Source organism: Syngnathoides biaculeatus, chromosome 13, assembly GCF_019802595.1.
Source record: "Syngnathoides biaculeatus isolate LvHL_M chromosome 13, ASM1980259v1, whole genome shotgun sequence".
In the NCBI taxonomy this organism is placed as follows: Eukaryota; Metazoa; Chordata; class Actinopteri; order Syngnathiformes; family Syngnathidae; genus Syngnathoides; species Syngnathoides biaculeatus.
The window spans coordinates 27,162,844-27,187,416 of NC_084652.1; the positions used below are offsets into that span (position 1 = coordinate 27,162,844).

The 24,573-nt window shown below is 42.8% G+C and overlaps 1 protein-coding gene across 22 annotated transcripts in view; it reads left to right on the forward strand.

Annotated features, from left to right (window-relative positions):
* Positions 1 to 24,573, forward strand: part of depdc5 (DEP domain containing 5, GATOR1 subcomplex subunit) — a 225,134-nt gene that overhangs the window by 43,666 nt on the left and 156,895 nt on the right. For 21 of the 22 annotated variants that reach the window (XM_061838768.1, XM_061838770.1, XM_061838772.1 and 18 more), the window contains 8 exons: positions 9,197 to 9,331; positions 21,237 to 21,298; positions 21,372 to 21,442; positions 21,530 to 21,599; positions 21,701 to 21,737; positions 21,813 to 21,933; positions 22,778 to 23,013; positions 23,077 to 23,277. In XM_061838768.1, the coding sequence (XP_061694752.1) occupies positions 9,197 to 9,331; positions 21,237 to 21,298; positions 21,372 to 21,442; positions 21,530 to 21,599; positions 21,701 to 21,737; positions 21,813 to 21,933; positions 22,778 to 23,013; positions 23,077 to 23,277 (933 nt within the window). The remainder of the gene's footprint in view (positions 1 to 9,196; positions 9,332 to 21,236; positions 21,299 to 21,371; positions 21,443 to 21,529; positions 21,600 to 21,700; positions 21,738 to 21,812; positions 21,934 to 22,777; positions 23,014 to 23,076; positions 23,278 to 24,573) is intronic. The other variant, XM_061838769.1, reaches the window with a different exon arrangement.

Genomic DNA, 24,573 nt, shown 5'->3' on the forward strand with positions numbered 1-24,573 from the left:
ACGGAGGAGTCATGGGAGAAAGTTTTTGTGGTCAGATGGGACCAAAATGGAACCTTTTGGTCATAATTCCACTAACCGTGTTTGTAGGAAGACTAATAATAAGTTCCATCCCAAGAACACTATCCCTACTGTGAAACATGGGGGTGGTAGCTTCATGCTTTGGGGGTGTTTTTCTGCACATGAGACAGGACGACTGCACTGTATTAAGGAGAGGATGACCGCGGCCATGTATTGTGAGATTTTGGGGAACAACGGCTTTCCCTCAGTCAGAGCATTGAAGATGGGTTGTGGCTGGGTCTTTTAACTTGACAATGACCCGAAGCACACAGCCAGAAAAACCAAAGAGTGGCTCCGTAAGAATCATATCAAGGTTCTGACGTGGCTCAGCCACTCTCCAGTCCTAAACCCAATCAAAAATCTTTGGAGGGAGCTGAAACTCCGTGTTCCTTAGCGTCAGGCCAGAAACCTGTCTGATCTAAAAAAGATCTGTGTGGAGGAGTGGGCCAATATCCCTCCTGCAGTATGTGCAAACCTGGTGAACAACTACAAGAAACTTTAACCTCTGTAATTGCAAACAAATGCTACTTTACCAAATATTAACATTGGTTTTCTCAGGCGTTCAAATACTTATTTGTGGCTGTTTCACACAAATAAATCGTTAAAAAATCATACATTGTGATTTCTGGATTTTTCTTTTTAGATTCTCTCTTACAGTGGACAAGCATCTACGATGAAAATTTCAGACCCCTCAATGATTTCTAAGTGGGAGAACTTGCAATAATTTGTTAAGCTGCTGATTAATTTGAAAGAAATCTTTTCTTGAGTAACAGTGGTGAACTGATTACAAAACAGTATTTTCGTAAAAGTCATCTATATCCTTCTCTAGTATATTGGAACATTGTCACTGATTGCTATTTTTTATATTTGAGCGCACTATTAGATTTAGTGTAAGGTTAAAATTGCCTCCAATAATATTGTAGAATTGGATGACATTTCATTATTGTGAAAAAAAGCACATGAAAAAAGGCTGCATCTTCTTTATTTTGAACCTATAGTTTGATAATTTTGTCAAGATTTTGAATATTGTAAAAAGTAATCTTTTATGGACTAATATTGAGACTCCCCTTTGTCTACAGTTCTAAAAGGCAGAAAGAACATGAGCAAAATTAGATTTAGGCATTTTTGTTATTGGTCTGTTTTAAATTTTGCGAGATCTTGATTTGCTTTGCCTCTGAGCGAATCATTGACTTTCCAAGATAATGTCAAATGTGACATAAAATGTGTTTGTTTCATATTTTTAAATAGATTTGGTCCCAGATATTACTTTGTTTTTTTTGACAGCTTTCAGGGAATTTTTTATTGTGTTAAAATGTTTTGTTGAGAACAGGTGCTCAAGATGCTTTATTAAAGTACTGCGAAGCCAGGGTAGGTAGGAGGATAATGAACGAACAGTGAACATTGGAAATAGTAACAAAAGGAAAATATGGTGCTGAGTTATAGGGATTCGTGGTGTGCATAGAAAGTTTTGGGCAACTTTTTTCGTGCGTGTGGAATCAAGCAGAGGAGCAGAAAGATGGATGGTGGTAGCATGCGTGACTCCGTTTTCTAAATTGAGGTAGTAAAAAAGGACACTAGTTATCCCTCTCTACTTCGCGGATCACTTATCGCGGATTCAGTGCATCGCCCCCACCCCAAAAAAGCCAGATCGGCTTCCATTAGGTACTACATTTACGTGAGGCGAATTGATACAACACGGATTGAATCAATGCGTGCGGAACTTGTGGAACAATGAAACAAAAAAAAAGAAATTTTATTGGTTGCCGGTGCGACATCATCCAATGAGAGCACGAGTGGCAACTTCCCTAGTCCCACCCATTTGTGCACGTCTTATCCATGCTGTTAACTGGCTGTGTATGTACTGTATCTTCTTGTGTTTGTGATAACTTTTCATTTTTTTATGTGATAGAATTTTTTTTGATAATGTGGTTACAATACAGTACCACCTCAGCATTTTGCCCATTAAAAGCTTCCTCCGCAGCACCCGACAAGTGGTTACGCCGCGGGCACTTTTTTCCTTTATGGATCCACCAAGAGGAATCGGCTCGTATTTGGGAGAACTTTTATCCTTTTTAATTCACTTTGGGAGGAATCAACCACTTTGTGCAGCAAATGGCACGGGCACCGCGGGGACCTACTAGATGTCCTGCAGGGCTCCGGACAGGGCACTTTTCACCTTGTTGGACCCTGCATTGGTTCTTTCATATGAGAATTTTTGACCAGAAAAGGATGGTTAAAAAAAAAATACATTCTCCGAAATGTGCCTCTGTATGGTGCTGCTTGTCAGTACGTGCAGAAAGTGTTTCCTCGATGGCGGGTGGCCAGACGTTCTCCTTCTTGGCCAGACGTTCTCCTTCGGGATTTTCTGGTACACGGCACAATTCATTGCCCCATCAATCACACCAAGTTGTCTTGGTCCTGAGGCAGCAAAGGAGCCTCTGACCGATAAATGCAAAACAAAATAGCAGGCGATCAAACACTTTTTCTTCTCTGGCAAATAAGTCATTAAATTTTTGATTCGCGAACCCACTATTTTCTGCCTTGTACCTTTGTTGGGACATACCCTCATATCCTACTGGTCCAATCAGTATTAGTAATATATTTTGTAGACTATCACACAATTCAACACTTTAAACGGCTCTCCTTGCACAATTGTCATTGCGCTGGTCTATAATGGGACCCGTGAATGGCTAAAGGCACTCTGTACAAGCTTAACAATGTGGGGCATTGACACACTCTTAACTGTTCTGAATGAAGAAGATTCTGCATCTTACACATCTGTGACTATTATTAGGAATAGTTCCAATTAACTGTCTCTTTTTCTTTGTTTTTGTTTATTTTTTTTCCTGAATGTAGTACCAGTGTGGCACCGACTGCCGGAGGCAAATGACATGCATGTTGTTACACACTTGGCCATTCACTCGTGGCATAATATTTTTATTTATTTATTTATTTTATCAAATGCTGTGCCATTTTTACATCAGATACAACTGGCCGCACACTGCACAAAAGTTCAATATTTGACCTGCCAGTCCACAGAATGTTTCTCCAAACATTTTGAGGATCATCAAGATGTTATTGGGCAAATGTGAGATGAGCCTTTGTATTCTTTGCTGAAGCAGGGGGTTTTCCCCTGGGAACTCTCCCATCTCCCAGTCATCCTGACGTCTTTTTTTTTTTTTTTTTTGGAAAATTTCAGAGTACACGCAACATTCTCTTAACAACAACATGCTGCTTGGCGACACATTCCTACATAGTTTACACCGCCCCCCTCCGCTCTTAAAGGCATTCACTCATAATTACAAATGGTACAGTTCTTACGCAGCCTGTCAATGTTGTTTATAATGCCGCGCCCTCCACCGGTGCTTTAGTTAGCAACAGAGTACGGGCAACGTAGAGCAAAGACGATCTAGACATGTTACTTATATTTACTCTCTAATAATAGCAAAAGTACAAAAAAGAAATGCTGTTGCTTTAAGATGCCATGAATGTCGGGAGTATGTGAATAATTGAAGAAAAAGTGGTGAAACTGGATTTTCTCTTTTTCGAGGGAGAAAGGTCTGGTCTGAAGCCAACGTAGAAAGTGCAGGATGAGATGGTGTGTAATGTTAAAGTTCCACCTTGGCACAGCCTGATCGAGGATGAAAGCACAGATAAGACAGTGCACAAAAAGCTAGTTCTGGTTTTTAAAACTAGGAGGCAACATAACATTAACCTAAAAACAGTTTGGGAGCATCATTCAGCTTTCAACATGCATTGTTAAAGATATTTCGCAAGCAACAATTCAGTTTTACACCAAGAAAAAAAAGACGAGGATATCATTGTGGATTAAAAAAAAATGAAACAAAGTTGGAAGCGACCATTCAAATTTATAGTTCAGCGTTGGCTTAGTTTGGTTTGCAATGTATTTTTTTGTTTGACATTTTCATTGCAAATTTAAAAAAAACACAATTTTTCTTATAAATGTTCTGATGAGAATGTAAATGATGTAATCAGATTCTTTTAATGAGACATGTAACTTCAATGGATGAGACTGATCTGACCACAGTACAGATTAAAACCACTGTTACATAATCCATTAAAAACACATTATGCAAATCTGATCACTGCTTGCTGTACTTAATACCTACATACAGGCAAGCACTTAAATGTGCAAAACCTTTAGTAAAATCAGTTAAAAAGTGGACCAACGAGGCAAAATTTGAACTTCAAAGCTGCTTTGACTGCACAGACTGGAGTGTCTTTGAAAATTCAGCGCACAGCCTAGATGAATTCACGGACATTACTGCGTATGTCAGTTTCTCTTACGAGGTGTTTGTACCAACAAAAACCTTTTACACGTTCAATAAAACCAAGAACATGATGCTGAAGTTCTCGCGACGATTGAACAGGTTGTATAGGATAAGAAAATTAGTTCATTTGAGGGACAGCCAAAGTTGGATGTTTTGGAGACAAGGTGAGAGAGAGCAAATTTCAATGGCTTGGACATGTTCTGAGGCAAGAGAGTGAGTATGTTGGTAGAAGGGTGCTGAGGATGGAGCTGCCAGGCAAAAGAGCGAGAGGAAGACCAAAGAAAAGGATGAGGTATGTTTTGAGGGAGAACATGAAGACAGTGGGTGTTAGAGAGGAGGATGCATGAGATAGTCTTACATGGAAAAAGCTGACACGCTGTGGCGACCCCTAACGGGACAAGCCGAAAGAAAAAGAAGAATAACAAGCCATGGTTTTCAGTTAGACTAAGGGAACTCCGCCAGACTAAGGAGATTGCATTTCGTAGTGGGGACAGGGCCCTCTACAATTGCATTAGAAACCAGCTGACTAAAGAAATTAACATTGCACAGAGGGTCTATGCAGTTAAACTGGAAAAACATCTCAGCGCTAATGACTCCAAATCAGTTTGGCACGGATTACAATCGCTCATTAATTACAAGCGACAATCCCTCTTGGTAGAAAACAAGAGCGGGCTAGCCGATGACCTAAATAGCTTTTACTGCAGATTCAAAATAGGCGGGCAGGACACAGCAGGTGAGGCTGGGGCAGACCACCACATCCATACACACTATCAGCACCGGGGCACCCCAAGGTTTTGTCCTCTCCCCTCTGCTCTTCTCTTGCAACACAAACGACTGCACCTCAAGTCACCTGGCTGTCAAATTCCTGAAATTCGTAGATTACACCACAGTCATCGGTCTCATCAAAGACAGCAATGAGTCTGGGTATCGACAGAAAGTGGTGATATTGAACCTTTGGTGTGGCAAACACAACCTGGCATTAAACACTCAAAACACTGAAGAAATAATTGTGGACTTCAGGAGGCATCCTTCCCCACACCTGGCCTTCACACTTTCTAAAGATCTTGTGTCAATCGTCGAGACCTTCAAGTTCTTAGGAATTACAGTCTCACAGGACCTGAGACGCGAAGACAAAGAAGAGAAGGAAACCGGATCCATCGTCAGAAGAAAAAGAGGAATGCACAGAGCCTACAAGTGAGTGTAGGGACTTTGAATGTTGGGACTATGACAGGAAAAGCTCAGGAGTTGGTTGACATGATGATTAGGAGAAAGGTTGATATTCTGTGCATCCAAGAGAGCAGGTGGAAAGGTAGTAAGGCTAGAAGTTTAGGAGCAGGGTTTAAATTACTCTACCACGGAGTAGGTGGGAAGAGAAATGGAGTAGGGGTTATTTTAAAGGAATAGCTGGCTAAAAATGTCTTGGAGGTGAAAAGAATATCAGATCGAGTGATGAGACTAAAATTTGAAATTGAGGGTGTTATGTATAATGTGGTTAGCGGCTATGCCCCACAGGTAGGATGTGACCTAGATTTGAAAGAGAAATTCTGGAAGGAACTTGATGAAGTAGTTCTGAGCATCCCAGACAGCGAGAGAGTTGTGATTGGTGCAGATTGTAATGGACATATTAGTAAAGGAAACAGGGGCGATGAAGAAGTGATGGGTAAGTATGGCATCCATGGAAGGAACTTTGAGGGACAGATGGTGGTGGACTTTGCAAAAAGGATGGAGATGGCTCTAGTGAACACTTATTTCCAGAAGAGGGAGGAACATATAGTGACCTACAAGAGCGGAGGTAGAAGCACGCAGGTGGATTATATTTTGTGCAGACGATATAATCTGAAGGAGGTCCCTGACTGTAAGGTAGTGGTAGGGGAAAGTGTAGCTCAACAGCATAGGATGGTGGTGTGTAGGATGACTCTGGTGGTGGGTAGGAAGATTAAGAAGACAAAGGTAGAGCAGAGAACCATGTGGTGGAAGCTGAGAAAGGAAGAATGTTGTGCGGCCTTTCGGAAAGCAGTAAGAGAGGCTCTCGATGGACATCAGAAGCTCCCGGCAGACTGGACAACGACAGCCAAGGTAATCAGAGAGACAGGCAGGAGAGTACTTGGTGTGTCTTTTGGTAGGAAAGGGGAGAAGGAGACTTGGTGGTGGAACCCCAAAATACAGGGAGTCATACAAGGAAAGAGAAGAAGAGGTGGGATACCAAGAGGACTGAGGAGAGGCGAAAGGAGTACATCGAGATGCGACGTAGGGCAAAGGTAGAGGTGGCAAAGGCTAAACAAGAGGGATATGAAGACATGTACACCAGGTTGGACACGAAAGAAGGAGAAAAGGATCTCTACAGGTTGGCCAGACAGAGGAATAGAGATGGGAAGGATGTGCAGCAGGGTGATTAAGGATAGAAATGGAAATGTGTTGACTGGTGCCAGTAGTGTGCTTAATAGATGGAAAGAATATTTTGAGAAGTTGATGAATGAAGAAAATGAGAGAAGGAAGAGTTAAAGAGGCAAGTGTGAAGGACCAGGAAGGGGGAATGATTACCAAGGGGGAAGTCAGAAAGACACTACAAAGGATGAAAAATGGAAAGGCAGTTGGTCCTGATGACATACCCATGGAGGTATGGAAGCAATTTGGAGAGATGGCTGTGGAGTTTTTGACCAACTTATTCAACAGAATACTAGCGGACGAAAAGATGCCTGAAGAATGGAGGAAAGTGTTCTAGTTCCCATTTTTAAGAACAAAGGGGATGTACAGAGCTGTGGGAACTATAGAGGAATAAAGTTGATGAGCCACACAATGAAGTTATGGGAAAGAGTAGTGGAGGCTAGACTCAGGACAGAAGTAAGTATCTGCGAGCAACAGTATGGTTTCATGCCTAGAAAAAGTACCACAGATTCATTATTTGCCTCGAGGATGCTAGTGGAAAAGTACAGAGAAGGTCAGAAGGAGCTACATTGTGTCTTTGTGGATCTAGAGAAAGCCTAAGACAGAGTACCAAGAGAGGAACTGTGGTACGGCATGCGTAAGTCCGGTCTGGCAGAGAAGTATGTTAAAATAGTACAGGACATGTATGATGGCAGCAGAACAATGGTGAGGGGTGCCGCTGGTGTGACAGAGGAATTTAAGGTGGAGGTGGGAATGCATCAGGGATCAGCTCTGAGCCCCTTCCTGTTTCCAGTGGTAATGGATAGGCTGACAGATGAGGTTAGACTGGAATCCTCTAGGACCATGATGTTCGCAGATGATATTGTGATATGCAGTGAAAGCAGGGAGCATGCAGAGGATCAATTAGAAAGATGGAGACATTCACTGGAAAGGAGAGGAATGAAGATTAGCCAAAGTAAAACAGAATATATGTGCGTGAATGAGAAAAGGGGAAGGGGGAGAGTGAGGCTACAGGGAGAAGAGATAGCGAGGGTGGACGACTTCAAATATTTAGGGTCAACAACCCAGAGCAATGGTGAGTGTGGTAAGGAAGTGAAGAAACGGGTACAAGCAGGTTTGAACAGCTGGCGAAAGGTGTCTGGTGTGTTATGTGACAGAAGAGTCTCTCCTAGGATGAAGGGGAAAGTTTACAAAACAGTGGTGAGGCCGGCCATGATGTACGGATAAGAGACGGTGGCACTGAACAAACGACAGGAAGCAGAACTCGATGTAGCAGAAATGAAGATGTTGAGGTTTTCGCTCGGAGTGACCAGGTTGGATAGGATTAGAAATGAGCTCATTAGAGGGACAGCCAAAGTTGGATGTTTTGGAGACAAGGTTCGACAGAGCAGACTTCGATGGTTTGGACATTTTCAGAGGCGAGAGAGTGAGTATATTGGTGGTAGGGTGCTGAGGATGGAGCTGCCAGGCAAAAGGGCGAGAGTATGACCAAAGAGAAGGTTTATGGATGTGGTGTGGGAAGACATGAGGGCAGTTGGGGTTAGAGAGGAAGATGCAGCAGATAGGCTAAGATGGCAAAAGATGACACACTGTGGCGACCCCTAACGGGACAAGCCGAAAGGAAAAGAAGAAGGACCTGAGACGAACATCAACTCCATCCTCAAAAAATCCCAGCAAAGGTACTTCTTGCAGCTTCTGACGAAGCACAGCCTGTCACAAGAGCATTTGAGACATTTCTCCACAGCGGTCATCGAATCAGTACTGTTGACCTCCATCAGAGTCAGTTTTGGGGCTACCACAAAGAAGGACACACTCCGACTGCATCGGACAATCAGAACCGTTGAATGGCTTGTTGGTACCAGCCTAGCCACCTTTGAAGACTTGTATGCCACTTGAACTAGGACCAGAGCAGGCGGGATAATTTCTGACTCATCATCATCTTGGAAACCAGCTCCTTCCATCGGGTAGGCGCTACCAATCAATGCCGACATTCAAAATTAGTTTTTCCTCTCGCAATTAAGTCATTAAATTCTTGATCAGCAAACTTACTATTGTCTGCCTTGTGCCGTTGTTGGGACACACCCTGCTCGTCGTATCAGTATTAGTAATATATACTGTATACGATCGCACGATTTGTCATTTTAAATTTCACCCTTTGCACAATTGTCATTTCACTGGCACACTGTATAAGCTTATAATGTTGGGGGTTGATGCACTCACTCTAAATGCTAGAAGACTGCATCTCTGGAAAATTGTGACTTATAAGAAATAGTTCACTATTACTTGATTATTCTTCGTTCTTGTTTGTTTGTTCTTCTCTGACTTAACATGAATGTTGTACCAGGACAGCACCAACTGCTGGAGACAAATTCCTTGTGTGTTGTTACATACTTGGCCGTTAAAGCTGACTCTGATCCTGATGTTTGGTAACCATAAACTGATAGTCTTCCATTTTCTTTTAGTGTTTGATAAGCATTATATCAATCGCAACTTTGACCGGACTGGTCAGATCTCAGTTGTCATCACGCCGGGTGTGGGAGTTTTTGAAGTTGACCGTCTGCTCATGATTCTGACCAAGCAACGGATGATTGACAATGGTAAGTACAACTACCATGCTCCTAAAAACCGTGTGTGTGTGTGTGTGTGTGTGTGGTGTGTGTGTGTGTGTGTGTGTGTGTGTGTGTGTGTGTGTGTGTGTGGTGTGTGTGTGTGTGTCCATACAGTCATGGCCAAAACATTGATACAAATATTGGTTTTCACAGTTTGGAGTTTGTGGTTTTTTCTTAGATTTTTTTGTTAGATGTTACTATGAAATTTTGAAATATAATTTCATAAGTCTCAAAGGCTTTTATTGACCAATGAAATGTATGCAAAGAGTCAATATTTGCAGAGTTGACCCATCTTTTTCACAGGGTTCGCACGCGTCCCTAAAAGTCCCTAAATACCCCTAAATTTTCAAAGGTGCATTTAGGGGCTCTTAAAAGTCCTTAAAATCTGCGAAAACCGGTCAAGCCCCTAAAAAGGCCTTAAATTATAAAAAAAATCAAAGGGAGGTCCTCTACCGCCAAAATTCTCCCGAAAAAAAAAAATTATCTTTTATTTAAAAAAAAAAAAATAGCGATCCGTCTGGCGTCTAAAACAGCCGGAAATTGTCGACGGAAGTCACCGTGTTGACAACGAGTCGCCATCTTGTCGTTGATATTCCATTGTTCATTTCCGTGAGTCGGCATTTCACTTCATCTTCGTTACGTCTTTCATCGATCCAACTTGTATCATGGGGAAGTGCATTTTTCAAGATGCTTGGGTTCAAAGTAAGTAGTTTGGAAGCTGGGTTCGTCGAGATGCAAAAGATCGGCACATGTTTTACTGCCATCTGTGCAAGCAGAGCTACCAGCTAGGATAGATGGGCGTCAAAGCGCTGGAGTCGCACCGGGGGGAAAAAAAGGAGACACGCTGATTTGGCGAAGACTCTCTCATCTTCCGTTGGTATGAATCTGTTTCTAAAATATAAATATAGTGAAGCATCAACTTCGGGCAGTGGTACTCGCAGTGCATGCGCACCTACAGTTGTCCAGCCATCGACTTCAACTAGCCAGAAGTCAGGCTCTTTGAACGTAGTTCAATACACGAAGGTGGACTCGTTAAAGGCAGAGATCGTGTGGACTTTAAAAGTGATCTGCAGCCATTACAGTTCCAAATCTTGTGAAAATAATTCTAAAGTGTTTGCAGTCATGTTCCCAGACAGTGACATTGCTAAAAACTACCACTGTGGGGAAAGGAAGACTTCGTACCTAGCTACATTTGGCATCGCTGCCCACTTTTCATCTCTACTGGCTCAAAGCCAAAAAAGCCAGAATAGACTGACATATCTACGCATATTGAGAAGGCTGACAGGCTGTGTGAGCAGGCAGAAGAAAAGAGGAAGCTGAGGTTTATCACCGAGCCCAATGCACTCAGAGGCAGAGCAAAGTACAAGAGAGCCTCTTTGGCACCTCTGCAGCAGCAAATAGAGGAGGCACTGGGTAGGCTCAAGGAGCTAGAGTAGGGGTGGTGAGACAGACATCAGTAGAAGACATTTGTGTATATAGTTGCAATTGTAGTTAGAATCAGTTTTTCTGTATACTGTTTTGTGAAGACATTGACAATGGTCATATCAATGAGAACTACCACAAGGGGCAACAGGTGATCACTGTCACAGGTACTGAGGTACTGGAACCTTTGATGAACCAAGAACAGCCGATGGCACCATTGGGTGAGTCTTTTTTCCTTACTCTTGATTTCCCACGATGGCCCTAAATTTTTCGTGTCGGCCCTAAATTTTTTCCGTTTCAGCCCTAAATTTTTCGTGTCAGCCCCTAAGAATGGCCCTAAAAAGCCCTTAATTTTTTTGCTTCCGACTGAGTAACCCTGTTTTCAAGACCTTTGCAATTCGCCCTGGCATGCTGTCATTTAACTTCTGGACCACATCTTGACTGATTACCGCCTTTTGTTACAAAATAAGTGCTTCGAGTTTGTCAGAATTTCTCGGTTTATGTTTGTCTCACCGCCTCTTGAGGATTGAACACAAATTCTCAATGGCATTAAGGTCTGGGGAGTTTCAGAGTCATGGACCCAAAATGTCGATGTTTTTCTCTCTGAGGCACATAGTTATTACTATTGCCTTTTGCCTTCATCATGCTGGATAATGAATTGTTCCTCACCAAACTCTTCATGGATTGTTGGGAGAGGTTGCTCTCGAGGGATATTTTGGTATCATTCTTTTTTCATTGCTGTGTTTTGGGGAATAATTGCAAGTGAGCCAAGTACCTTGGCTAAGAAGCAACCCCACAAATTAATGGATTCAGGATGCTTTACTGTTGACATGACACAGGACGTGTGGTAGAGCTCACCCTTTCTTCTCTGGACAAGGTTTTTTCAAAATGCCACAAACAATCGCAAAGGTGATTTAAAAAAAAAAAAAAAAAAAAAAAAAAAATTACTCTACCCCAATCCTCAGCAGTTAATTGACCCCTCCGTAGAAATTGCGTCATCCGCGTCGCTGACCAATCAGAGGCTAGACATCTGCATAAACCACGCCCCTTTTTTGCACCCGCCGTTCCCTCAGATAACGTTGCATGGTCCAGTATAGCTTTTGTTAGCGTTTTATCGCGTATTTGGGTTCTTTAACAGTAGTTGTAATAGTGACGACAGGTATCCTGAAAGGCTAGTTGGAGTTCAATTCATACCTTTTCCAAAACCGAAGACCCAGTAGAAAAATGTCTTCGATGGATCAAACTTTGTGGAAGACCACATCATCAACTGAATCCATCTAAAATCAACCGGAACAGAAGACCGAGTACGAAAAATGTCTTCGATGGATCAAACTTTGTGGAAGACCGCATGATCAACTGAATCAAACTGAATCAACCGGAACAGATATGTTTGCACGAAGGTGACCCCTATATTTGATTTTCAATACATGTCTCATATAAATGAATTAGCAGTTCTTCGCTTGCATAACATAGCTACGTGTGAACGATTGACACACTTGATCTGTGTTGAGCGATATTTTCCGATGATCTGACTGCACAAATGTGTCAATGTTCGGCGCTCCCGAGCTAAGCTAAACCAGACTTTGTTTGCACGAAGGTAAGCCCTATATTTGATTTTCAATACACGTCTCATATAAATGAATTAGCAGTTCTTCGCTTGCATAACATAGCTCCGTGTGAATGATTGACACACTTGATCTGTGTTGAGCGATATTTTCCAATGATCTGACTGCACAAACGTGTCTCTGTTCGGCGCTCCCGAGCTAAGATAAACCGGACTTTGTTTGCACGAAGGTAAGCCCTATATTTGATTTTCAATACACGTCTCATATAAATGAATTAGCAGTTCTTCGCTTGCATAACATAGCTACGTGTGAATGATTGACACACTTGATCTGTGTTGAGCGATATTTTGCGATGATCTGACTGCACAAACGTGTCTCTGTTCGGCGGCTCCCGAGCAAGCTAAACCGGACTAGCGAGTCCTAAAAGCCTTCGAGGTGCACCGAGACACCAAGACTGAACGAAGGATGTTTGAGGACACTATAAAGTAGTGATTGTCGTACTCTGTCAGGACTTACGTAGCTTCGGCACTAATTCAAGAGTAATTATTGAGGGGAGCGCGTGACGTTACATAAAGAAAACGAGAGAGACGACTCGTAAATCAAGCCTCGCCTTCTTCTTTTCCTTCATACGGCGGTTCACAAACGGCTATACAGATACACATACAGATTCTGCACACAAGTGTGATAGGTAACACGAAAATAGGAAACTGTCAATGACGAATTGGTCTTTGGGTTATAATATATTATGTGGCTTCTCGGTCTTCCTCTGACTCCGGAAAGATCTTGTGCTAATATCAATGGTTTCGCCGTCGATATGCATGGAAATACCATTGAAATACCCCTCGCTGAAATACTTGAAGCCCTGCTGTCTGGTTTTCAACGATAATTCACTATTCGCAAAGAATGTGAGTGAGAAATCAGCTGGTAAATCGGACAATTTCGCTCTAGTCTTTTCTTCCTGCGCCGCCATTTTTGCTAATTGTTTGTCTGAGGTTAGCACACGTGGGGTGACGTAACTTCAGGAGGCGTGGTTAAGTGCCCTGTACGGAGGGGTCAATTCCCTGTACCTTTTTGCAGAACATCACTGTCCATGTTTTTGTTCGAGTGAAGTAGTTTCTTTGCTGCCCTTTCTTGATACCAAGGCCGTCCTCCAAAAGTCTTCACTTCAGTATGGGTGCACATGGACTCACACCTGGTTGCTGCCATTCCTGACCAAGCTCTCCACTGTTGATGGTCGATTGGTTGATGGTTAACCCCTTCTTATTTTCCTTTTGGCTTGTCCCGTTAGGGTTGCCACTTGTGTCACCTTTTTCCATTTCAGCCTATCTTGTGCATCTTCCTCTCTAACACCCACTGCCCTCATGTCCTTCCTCACAACCATCCATCAACATTTTCTTTGGTCTTCCTCTTGCTCTTTTGCCTGGTAGTTGCATCCTCAGCACCCTTCTCCCAATATACTCACTCTCTCACCTCTGAACATGTCCAAGTCTAAGTCTGCTCTCTTGAACCTTGTCTCCAAATCATCCAACTTTGGCTGTCCCTCTAATGAGCTCATTTCTAACCCTATCCAACCTGCTCACTCCGAGCGAGAACCTCAACATCTTCATTTCTGCTACCTCCAGTTCTGCTTCCTGTTGTTTCTTCCGTGCCACGGTCTCCGTACATATCATGGCCGGCCTCACCACTGTTTTGTAAAATTTACCCTTCATCCTAGAATAAACTCTTCTGTCACATAACACACCAGACACCTTCTGCCAGCTGTTCCACCCTGCTTGGACCCATTTCTTCACTTCCTTACCACACTCACCATTGCTCTGTATTGTTGTATTATAATTTACTGCTATTGAATTTAATCTGTCTGCCATCCAATACAATCACTAACCAATTGCAAGTGACCAAGCTCCCAAGGTGAGGACAAGAGACCAGCTGACTTGAACAGTTTCTAGTGCAGATTTGAAAAGGACACTTTCACACTCCAGAGCCACCCAGCCGCAAGATTGATCACATCAGACTTTTAACTTCCTCTCGTTTGTTGACCATCCAAAAGCAGCCGGTGAGATTTATCTACAAACGGTAAACAATCAACAAAACAGCAGGCCCAGATCTTGTGTACCAATCCTGCCTTAAAGTCTGTGCTGACCCGCTTGCTCCAGTCTTTACACAGTTCTTTAATAGAAGTCTGAAGCTTTTTGAGATACCATCCTGTTTCAAACACTCAATCATCTTCCCAATTCCCCCCAAAACTGCAATCTCGAGTCTGAATGATAGTAGGCCAGTCACCCTGACATATGTGGACATAAAGTCCTTTGAACGAATCGTACTGGAACTCCTCAAGATCGTCACAATTCCACTGATGGACACCCTGTAATTTGCCTACTGACCAATGAGGTGTGCAGATGATGCAGTCATAATGGGGCTGCACTGCATCCTTGAACACCTCAAGGGCACAGGAACCTACACGAGGATCCTGTTCATGGACTTCAGCTATGACTTCAACACAATCATCCTCGAACTGCTCTCCTCCAGGCTTCTCCAGCTCAGCACCAGCCCCTCCATCTGCCCGTAAATTCAGAGCTTCCTGACGTGACGTTCGAATAACACTAGGGGAGGGTGGGCTTCATCTACATGCACCGGAGCGCCTCAATGTCTCTTCTCTCTCTACAGGAATGACTGCACTGCAATGCACTCGGTTGTCAAATTCTTGAAGTTTACAGACGACACCACAATCTTCGACAAGTGTGCGTATCGACAGGAAGTGACGCCCCTGGAGCTGTGGTGGGGCTGACACATCTTGGAGCTGAACATGCTCAAGACTGTAGAAATGATTGTGGACTTAAGGACACACCCTTCGCTGCAGATGCCTGTTTTGCTGTCCACCTGCTCTTTGTCAACCATTGAGATCTTCAAGTTCCTTCCAATTATAGTCTCACAGGACCTGAAGTGGGAGATCAACATCATCTCTTCTCTAAAAGGCCCAGAAAAGGATGTAGTTCCTGCTGCTTCAGAGGAAGCATGGCCTGGTACAAGAACTGTTGAGGCAGTTGTACACCGCAGTCATTTAATCAGTCCTGTGTTCTTCCATCACAGTCTGGATTGGTTGGTACAAAAAAGGACAAACTCCGACTGCAACGGACAATCAAAACTGCTGAAAAGACTGTCGGTACCCCCACCCCCCAACTACCCACCCACTCGCCCTTGAGGACTTGCACGCTGCAAGAACTAACACTAGAGCATGCAAAAATCTCTTGGATCCTCCGTATCTTGGTAACCACCTCTTCAAGCTCCTTCTCTTCCCTTAACAATGCAAATAAGAACAAGCAGAAATTCCGACAGGTTCTTGCGTCTTACTATTAACTTCTTAAACAGTTAACCCCATTATGATGCCAATTTTGTCTTGAGTTTGTTGACACATCTCTGTTGGAGCAATGATACATTACTCGTGCACTCATTGTTGTAGTTAAGACGATCTGTTGTTGACCAAAACTGGCCTCTCGTGCTTGAGTACATTTCCGCACTCAACATTGTCCCAGATTATTGGACTCTCTGCGCCTTTTGCACAATGGTCACTGCACTGGACAATTGTTCTATTAGTCATTTCTAACTGCTCTAATTGACCCCTCCGTACAGCGCACTTAACCACGCCTCCTGAAGTTACGTCACCCCATGTGTGCTAACCTCAGACAAACAATTAGCAAAAATGGCGGCGCAGGAAGAAAAGACTAGAGCGAAATTGTCCGATTTACCGGCTGATTTCTCACTCGCATTCTTAGCTAACAGTGAAATATCGTTGAAAAGCAGACAGCAGGGCTTCAAGTATTTCAGCGAGGGGTATTTCAATGGTATTTCCATGCATATCGACGGAGATACCTTTGAAAATTAGCGCAAGATCTTTCCGGAGTCAGAGGAAGACCGAGAAGCCACATATTATAACCCAAAGATGAATTCGTCATTGACAGTTTCCTATTTTCGTGTTACCTATCACACTTGTGTGCAGAATCTGTATGTGTATCTGTATAGCCGTTTGTGAACCGGCGTATGAAGGAAAAGGAGAAGGCGAGGCTTGATTTACGAGTCGTCTCTCTCGTTTTCTTTATGTAACGTCACGCGCTTCCCTCAATAATTATTCTTGAATTAGTGCCGAACCTACGTAAGTCCTGACCGAGTACGACAATCACTACTTTATAGTGTCCTCAAACATCCTTCGTTCAGTCATGGTGTCTTGGTGCACCGCGAAGGCTTTTAGGACTCGCTAGTCCGGTTTAGCTTAGCTTGGGAGCCGCCCCACAGAGACACGTTTGTGCAGTCAGATAATCGCAAAATATCGCTCACCACAGATCAAGTGTGTCAATCATTCACACGTAGCTATGTTATGCAAGCGAAGAACTGCTAATTCATTTATGAGACATATATTGAAAATCAAATATAGGGCATACCTTCGTGCAAACAAAGTCCGGTTTAGCTTAGCTCGGGAGCGCCGAACAGAGACACGTTTGCGCAGTCAGATCATCGGAAAATATCACTCAACACAGATCAAGTGTGTCAGTCATTCACACGTAGCTATGTTATGCAAGCGAAGAACTGCTAATTCATTTATATGAGACATGTATTGAAAATCAAATATAGGGGTCACCTTCGTGCAAACATATCTGTTCCGGTTGATGGATTCAGCTCATCATGCGGTCTTCCACAAAGTTTGATCCATCGAAGACATTTTTCGTTCTGTCTTCTGTTCCGTTTGATTTTAGATGCATTCAGTTGATGATGCAGTCTTCCACAAAGTTTGATCCATTGAAGATATTTTTCGTACTGGGTCTTCGGTTTTGGAAAGGATACGAATTGAACTCCACCAACTAGCCTTTCAGGATACCTGTCGTCACTATTATAACTATTGTTAAAGAACCCAAATACACGATAAAACGCTAACAAAAGCTATACTGGACCATGCAACGTTGTCTGAGGGAACGGCGGGTGCAAAAAAAGGGGTGTAGTTTATGCAGATCTCTGGTCAGCGACGCGGATGATGCAATTTCTACGCAAGGGTCAATTGCTTGAGGACTCTGCATTGTTTTTCATAATTGTCAAAAAAATATAACAGCTTGACCACAGTAGTAAACTTCGATTGCTCTGTGACTGTGTTTTTAATGTCTTTGTCTTAAAAGTATTCTGTTAATTAACTGTTGTTGTACGAGAGAGGCTCCAACTACTGGAAAAATTCGTTGGCAAATAAAAAAAGATTCTATTTCTGCGTAATGAATGTTTCCTTATTTAGTTCTCTGCTTATTCACAATTTTTTTTTACTTTTGCATCATTGTCCAGTTTAAAATCTTATCAGCAAAAATTTGAGCTTCAATTTTAAATTTTGATGCACAAGGCAAGCCTTTGAACATATTCCAAAAGCTTGTGTTTGAAACAATGCCTAACCTTGTATTTAATCTCATCATTGATTTGGAATATCTTTAAAATCTATTGCATTTTTTCCACCTAAAATAACTTCACATCTCATCTGACTCGTCTTGATGTGGAGGAGCAGCACCTCAACTCTTGAGGCCCTCCTGGGTGACAGCGCGATGACAGATTTCACCCTGTCTCCAAGAGATAGCCGGGACACCCTGCGCAGGACATGCATTTTGGCTACTTGTATCGATGATCTTGTTGTTTTGGTCACAGCTCACAGCTCCTGACCATAAGCAAGGGTAGCATCTGAGATAGACTGCTAAATCGTGAGCGTTGCCTTTCATCTCGATGACCTCACCATCACAGACGGCAGACTTTAAAAAAAAAAAAAAAAGACCCCAAGATTGTTGAACTCCCTGTCAATCTCCTCTCTGACCTGGAGAGGGCTCTCCACCCCTGTTGTCACTGAGAGCCATGGCCTCACATTTGGAGATTCTGTTTTTGGTCCCAGTTGCTTCACACTCATCTGCAACCCATTCAAGCAAGAATCGGAGGTCATGGCTAAATGAAACTATCAGAACTACATAACCTTAAAAAAAAATCAGTGATTTCATAGTATCAAACCAGATCCCTTTAAAACTCCAACAACCCCTGAAACTTCTATCCATAAAGGTAATGAACAGAATCGGTAGATTCCAATTCTCACTGCAAATTAATATGACTTCATCCTTGCAATGTAGCACACCCTTCAAGGACTCAAGAAGGACAACGAAGTTGAGACCAACTATCTATCGGAACTGCACCTCACACACCAGCTTGGGTTTTTACTCTGCCAGAGAGGTAACATTCCATGTCCCTAGAGCCAGCTTCTTTAGCTGGGGATTGGACTGCCAATATCCCAGCCCTCACCTACCACCCAGCTCACTCTGCACCTGACCCCCTTATGGCCCTTACAGAGGTGGCAAGTCCATGGGAATATGCACCCTCTTTGCACCATTAGGGTATGCCTGGCCAGGCCCATTCGGCGGTCATCTGTAAGCCCCCACTTCCACGTCTGGCTCCGAAAGAGGGTCCCGTTGCCTGTGTCCAGGAAAGCGAAGTCTAGGTTTATTTACATTTATATGGTCTATAAGCCATGGTTTAATGCGGCATGTGGTTCAGCTGGTAAAGAGTTGGCCTCACAGTTCTGAGGTCACTGGTTCAATCCCGGACCCGCCTGTGTGGAATTTCATGTTCTCCCTGTGCCTGCATGGGTTTCCTCCAGGCACTCCAGTTCCCTCCCACATCCCAAAACCATGTAACATTAATTGGACACTCTAAATTGCCCCTAGGTGTAATTGTGAGTGTGGCTGTTTGTCTCCATGTGCCCTGCGATTGGCTGGCAACCAGTTTAGGGTGGACCCCTCCTCCTGCCCATTGACAGCTGGGATAGGCTCCAGCACTACCCGCAACCCCCGTGAGGATAAGCGCCAAAGAAAATGGATGCATGGCTGATCCTTCACCTAGGACCAATTTTCCATGTGTGATCCTATAAGAGGCGTATAGCCCCAGACAACTTAAAGGTCAATGAACAATGAACATTCTAAAATAGATATTGTAAGGAAAAATACATGTGACATTATTCACTTCAATGTCTAAATGAAAACAACAAATATGACCGCAGAGCACATCATCCATGCACAAAGTTGGCAAAATGTCATTCGACATCGAAGTGGTCGCCATATTGGCTGCATCTACCGTCTCTGACGTCACCCCGGACATTCACCATTGAAAACACGCTGGGGCCCTACACTGGGAGACGAACGCACCCCTTCTGACACAGAAGCGATTTTCGAAGAAGAGAAAATGTCACAAACAAGTGACGTTACCGGAGCAATATTACCCTATTGTTTTGAGCCATATTTAGATGATATGCGGATCACGGCCAAACGGCCACCCCGTCTGATCCACTTCTGGAGCGGAGATGAGCCATCGCGGCCCGATACCGCGACGAGCCACCCCGGCTGACAAGTCCGGTGGCTGGCTCGGCCTTGTCAGCCGGGGTGGCTCATTTTCGGCGGCGAGCTGGCTTAACACGGCGCTGAGCCTGGCCGCTTTACGGCGTTGTCGTCGCACGCGGCTGAGTGCGCCATTGCCGGCAGTGTTGTTCATAACCACCACCGTTCGCGAGCCGACGTGGCAGCCGTCTGACGCACACATGGACACATTTATCACCCATTTATCACACATACGCGGATCTTTTGTTACGTTATGAGAGATGGATTACGTGATCCGGCCCAAACTATTATTTTTTTAGTAGCTGTATCAACACCTACCTGTCGTTTGGGACCCACGAAGCTGTCGTCCTTTGCACCTGTGCAATCCGCTTTTCACGACAAACCGGGTCTCTTATGAACTTATGAAGGGTAAATTCATCCTCCCGAGTGTTCGAGCAATATCCAGCAATGGAACAACCCGGCATTTTGGCTAACACGAACGAACAACGAGCTACCTTCCCGCAGGTAAAACTAATAGAAACAAACAAGTCTGCTGGACAGCGCCCTTGAGCCGTTCTTCTCAAAAACAAATCCCTTGAAAGGATTTTCGTGGCGGGAGTTACAAAAAGGCATATATGTCAAAATCATGTTTTGTGGTGGGGAAAAAAAAAAAAGATGGGCCCATACTGGCTGCTGTTTTTCATTAATAACATACCAAAAATCATCCATTTCATAACACTTGACCTTTAAACTTAGCTCCTCTGCTCATTGGGATACATAAGACCCCCCCATCCCGCTCGCCACTACCACGATAAGTTGTCCTCAGGGACTTTTTTGTAATTTGATCTTCACTTTTAACAGTTTTTCTTTGACAAATTAGTCTTCAACATCTCATAGGTTTGAATCACATCTTCCACCATCATTTGAATCTTATAGCATTTGGAATTCAATGCATAGTCTGAAACAATCTCAAACCTTTGGTTCTGAGAAAAATCCATACATTTCTTTTCAATTCTTTGTAAACTTGATCAGATATCTTTATTCACAGGTTTTAGGGAAATTACTTTCTTTTGGCTTTTTAAATTAAATATGTATCTTCATAATTTTACATTTTTCACTGGTTAAATCCATTCGAGATGCCTCTCCCTGTATGAATGATTCTAAACAAGAATTCCCTGACAATGCACAACAAACATGTCTTACAATGATCCTCTTTTCCAAACTGTCCATTCCATAATCGCCCCCTCCAAAAAAAAAAGAAAAAGTCAAAGAAATGGCCTGAAGTGCTTTGAAAGTTCTAGTCATAATGGCTTCTCTTTTTCATCTGGATTACTGCAATGCACTTTTCACCATAGCAATGTCCCATGTTGTCACGCCAAACACCACCACTTATACCACTACCCCCAGAAAAAATTATTTCAAATCCATTATGCTCTTATTTATTTTCTGTTAATTGTCTCAATGCTCTTGTACTGTAGGTACCTTTCCACAGTTCTGCAATGTGAAGTATCTTACAAGTAAAATAATATATTTTAGGTATTGGTGTTGACTTGGTGTGTATGGGGGAGCAACCATTACATGCAGTACCGCTCTTTAAGGTAAAACCCAGTCATTTTACCTGCATAAAATCAAGTATATTTATTAATTATGCATTCTACATTGACTCCATAGTTGCACAATCGATCGACACCGGACTCTTGTATGGGGAATGACTATAATCTGCCTCATTGGATCAACCATAGGTAAGTATTTTGACATATTTCATTTCATGAGTTTTTCAACTTGAAAAAAAGAATAGACTATAATTTTTATTTACTGTGACTTTTTAGTTTCTACACCTCCAAAAGTCTGAATTCTTGCAATACCTTTATTCCGCGACTCAAATGTGCTGGTCACAAGGTAAACTCTTTCATTTTTATTTTGATCTTCTGTGATTTGATGTGTGATTTAATGTCAATGAAACAGTTTTCAAAACCACATCTATATATTATTTTCTTTAGTGTCATTGTGAAAAACTAAAGAAAGGCACCAAACAAAGTAAGTTTTAACAGTGGATCAATTTTCATTTACTCTTTACTCCTACTCAAGCCCCATTTTGAACATTTCTTCAAGCTCTATGTATACAAAAGGGGTGGGACAATTGTCTGCCTATACAGCTGGACTATGATGCCTATGACTCCCAGGTTTTCAGACTCCCTGGTCCTTCACTGATTCAGAGAAATCCCAATTGCAGGTGTGTTCATTTTTGTTGGACTTGTTTGTCAATTTAAAGGGGAAGTCCACTCATTGAAAATAATATCAGATAGGTCACGTCACTGGTACTGTAACTTTTGAAATAAAGATTTTCATCAGATGTCATTTCAGGTCATTTATATCAGCAATTTTGAATGTTCCCGGTCGCTGACATTTTGGCGAGTCACATGACCTACGTGCGCGGATCTAACTTGTCATGTGCTCAACCTGAGGCTCGGTTACGTTCCTACACAGTTATTGTCAGCGCTGATTTCTCTGATTTATCCTCATCTGATGAAGAGATAGAGGTATCGGTTGATCGGGAAGATCGAGGAATACGTCCATACAGATTTGAACTTTTGGCTGTCCGGGGGCCTTTGTTTACGCACTTATGTCCCGCGCGTATGCCTCAGTAGTCACACTCCGCGCCATTCCCGTCCAATGAACGATCCGAATATTCAACATTGACAGCCACAGGTTCAAATCTGTATGGACGTATTCCTCCGTCTTCCCGATCAACTGATACTTCTATTTCCTCACCAGATAAGGATAAATCCGAGAAATCAGCGCTGACAATAACTGTGTAGGAACGTAACCAAACCTCAGGTTGAGCACATGACACGTCACATCCGCACACGTAGGTCATGTGAGTCGCCAAAATGTTAGCGACCAGGAACATTCAAAATTACCGATATAAACAACCTTAAATTATATCTGATGGAAATCTTTATTTTAAAGTTACAGTGCCAATGACATGACCTATTTGATACATTGTTATTTTCAATGAGTGGACTTCCCCTTTAAATTCAACACTTGTATCAATATTTGCAAGAAATACTGTTAAGTGTGTCCTTCAGGATGACTCGGAGTAAAGAGAGAAGTGAAAAGAAAAGCTGTGGATCAGTTGATGTTGCAACTGGCATAGGCATATCCCCTCCCTTGTGCTTTGGTGGTGCAGATGAACAGCATAGCCTGGCATCTGATGATAGTCTGGGCCCTGTGTCCAGCATGTTTCTCATACCTAGGATGCCCTCAATGGTTTATGAAGTCAGTAGCTCTTTAGGATACGCATGTGGCAGAGGTAGGTAACATGCCAATACTGATTAAACACATTTAGTTCCTATTCAAAGCTATTTTTTTCCAGGGTTGTATGAGAAGACTATAGACTCCCAACGAGACTCAAGTGCCCCCGCTAGGTTCACAGTGGGAAGTGCTGAGTCCACACTGTTAATACAGCCAGGAGGTTATACACCCCAGAGAGCGCTTATAAATCCCTTCACACCAGCCAGGATACCCATGAAACTCACATCAAACCGCCGGCGCTGGATGCACACATTTCCACTTGGTGAGCAGTAATTTCTTTTCCATCATCTTCTGTACTGGCCTTTTTAAATGGTATGGAAGGTCCTCAATGCACCTTTTTGCTTATATTATACAATTTTTTTAATGCAGAATTCGAATCTGAAATCCGTTATGAAGGAAACATTTTTATTTTTTGATTATTGGCAAAAGATGATCGCACGTTGCTGGATTCGTCGGAAAAAGACGCAAACTAAGCAGAAAAACCCGAGAAGGAACATGACATTAGACAACAATGGCAAGCAGTGAAATACATTGTAAGAATCATGATGAATTTTCCGATATTTTGACCGATGAACACTATTCTGAAGGGTCCCACGACGACTGTGACGAATATGAGCTTTGTAAAGGCGTTAACGTTTATCAATTTGAGCCAGTTAGACAGCAGACACATTCGAATGCAGACAAAATAGCTGGCCATGAAGAAGGTGCCGAGCACGCATGGAGCAGGATATGCCTCGTGTTGGAAACAAAGACTGGTAATTGTGAAGTTCTTGTTTGGTTGAGTTAGTCATAAACTGATAAATAGTAAAGGCTTCGATATCCTGAATGTACAGTATATACAAAGTGTTCGGTCTTGTTTTAAAATTATGCATACGCCGTGTATTTAGGAAACAGGTACGCGACCATCTGCCCGTTCATTGTACAGCGCGATGGATCTGCCTGTACTTGGATAAGAAACTATCTGCAGTACGATGTGTGTCACTGATTTGCGTGCAGAAGGCTTGTTGATTATTGCACCAAAACACACAGAAGATAACGTAGTCCACAGTCTAAATTGGTGTATTTTCACAAATAAGGATTTTAATGAGGAAGAGCTATATTAAAAAATATTTATCCGAATCAGCCCATCTTTTTGAATTTAGATTCATGCATCCATCCATTTTCTTCATTGCTTATCGTCACAAGGGTCGCAGGAGTGGTGAGCCTATCCCATCTGTCATCAAGCAGAAGGAACTGGAGATCCCGGAGAAATTGCACGCATGCACAGGGAGAACATGCAAACTCCACACAGGTGGGGGCGGGATTAAACCCCGGTCGTCATAATTGTGAGGCCAACGCTTTACAGCTGCGCCTCTGTGCCGCCCCATTTACATTAAGATTTTTCAAAATAAAGAATTATTAATAATATTAGTTTTGCTAAAAGCACCATTTGTCCAATCAATGCTGCTTCAAACAAAGTCCCATTCTGGGAAATTGTCATATTTTCTTATTTTCAGGTTAATGCGACATACTGCTAATAGACAGCTTGTGAGATGGTATTGGGGAATTGTTGGCAGAA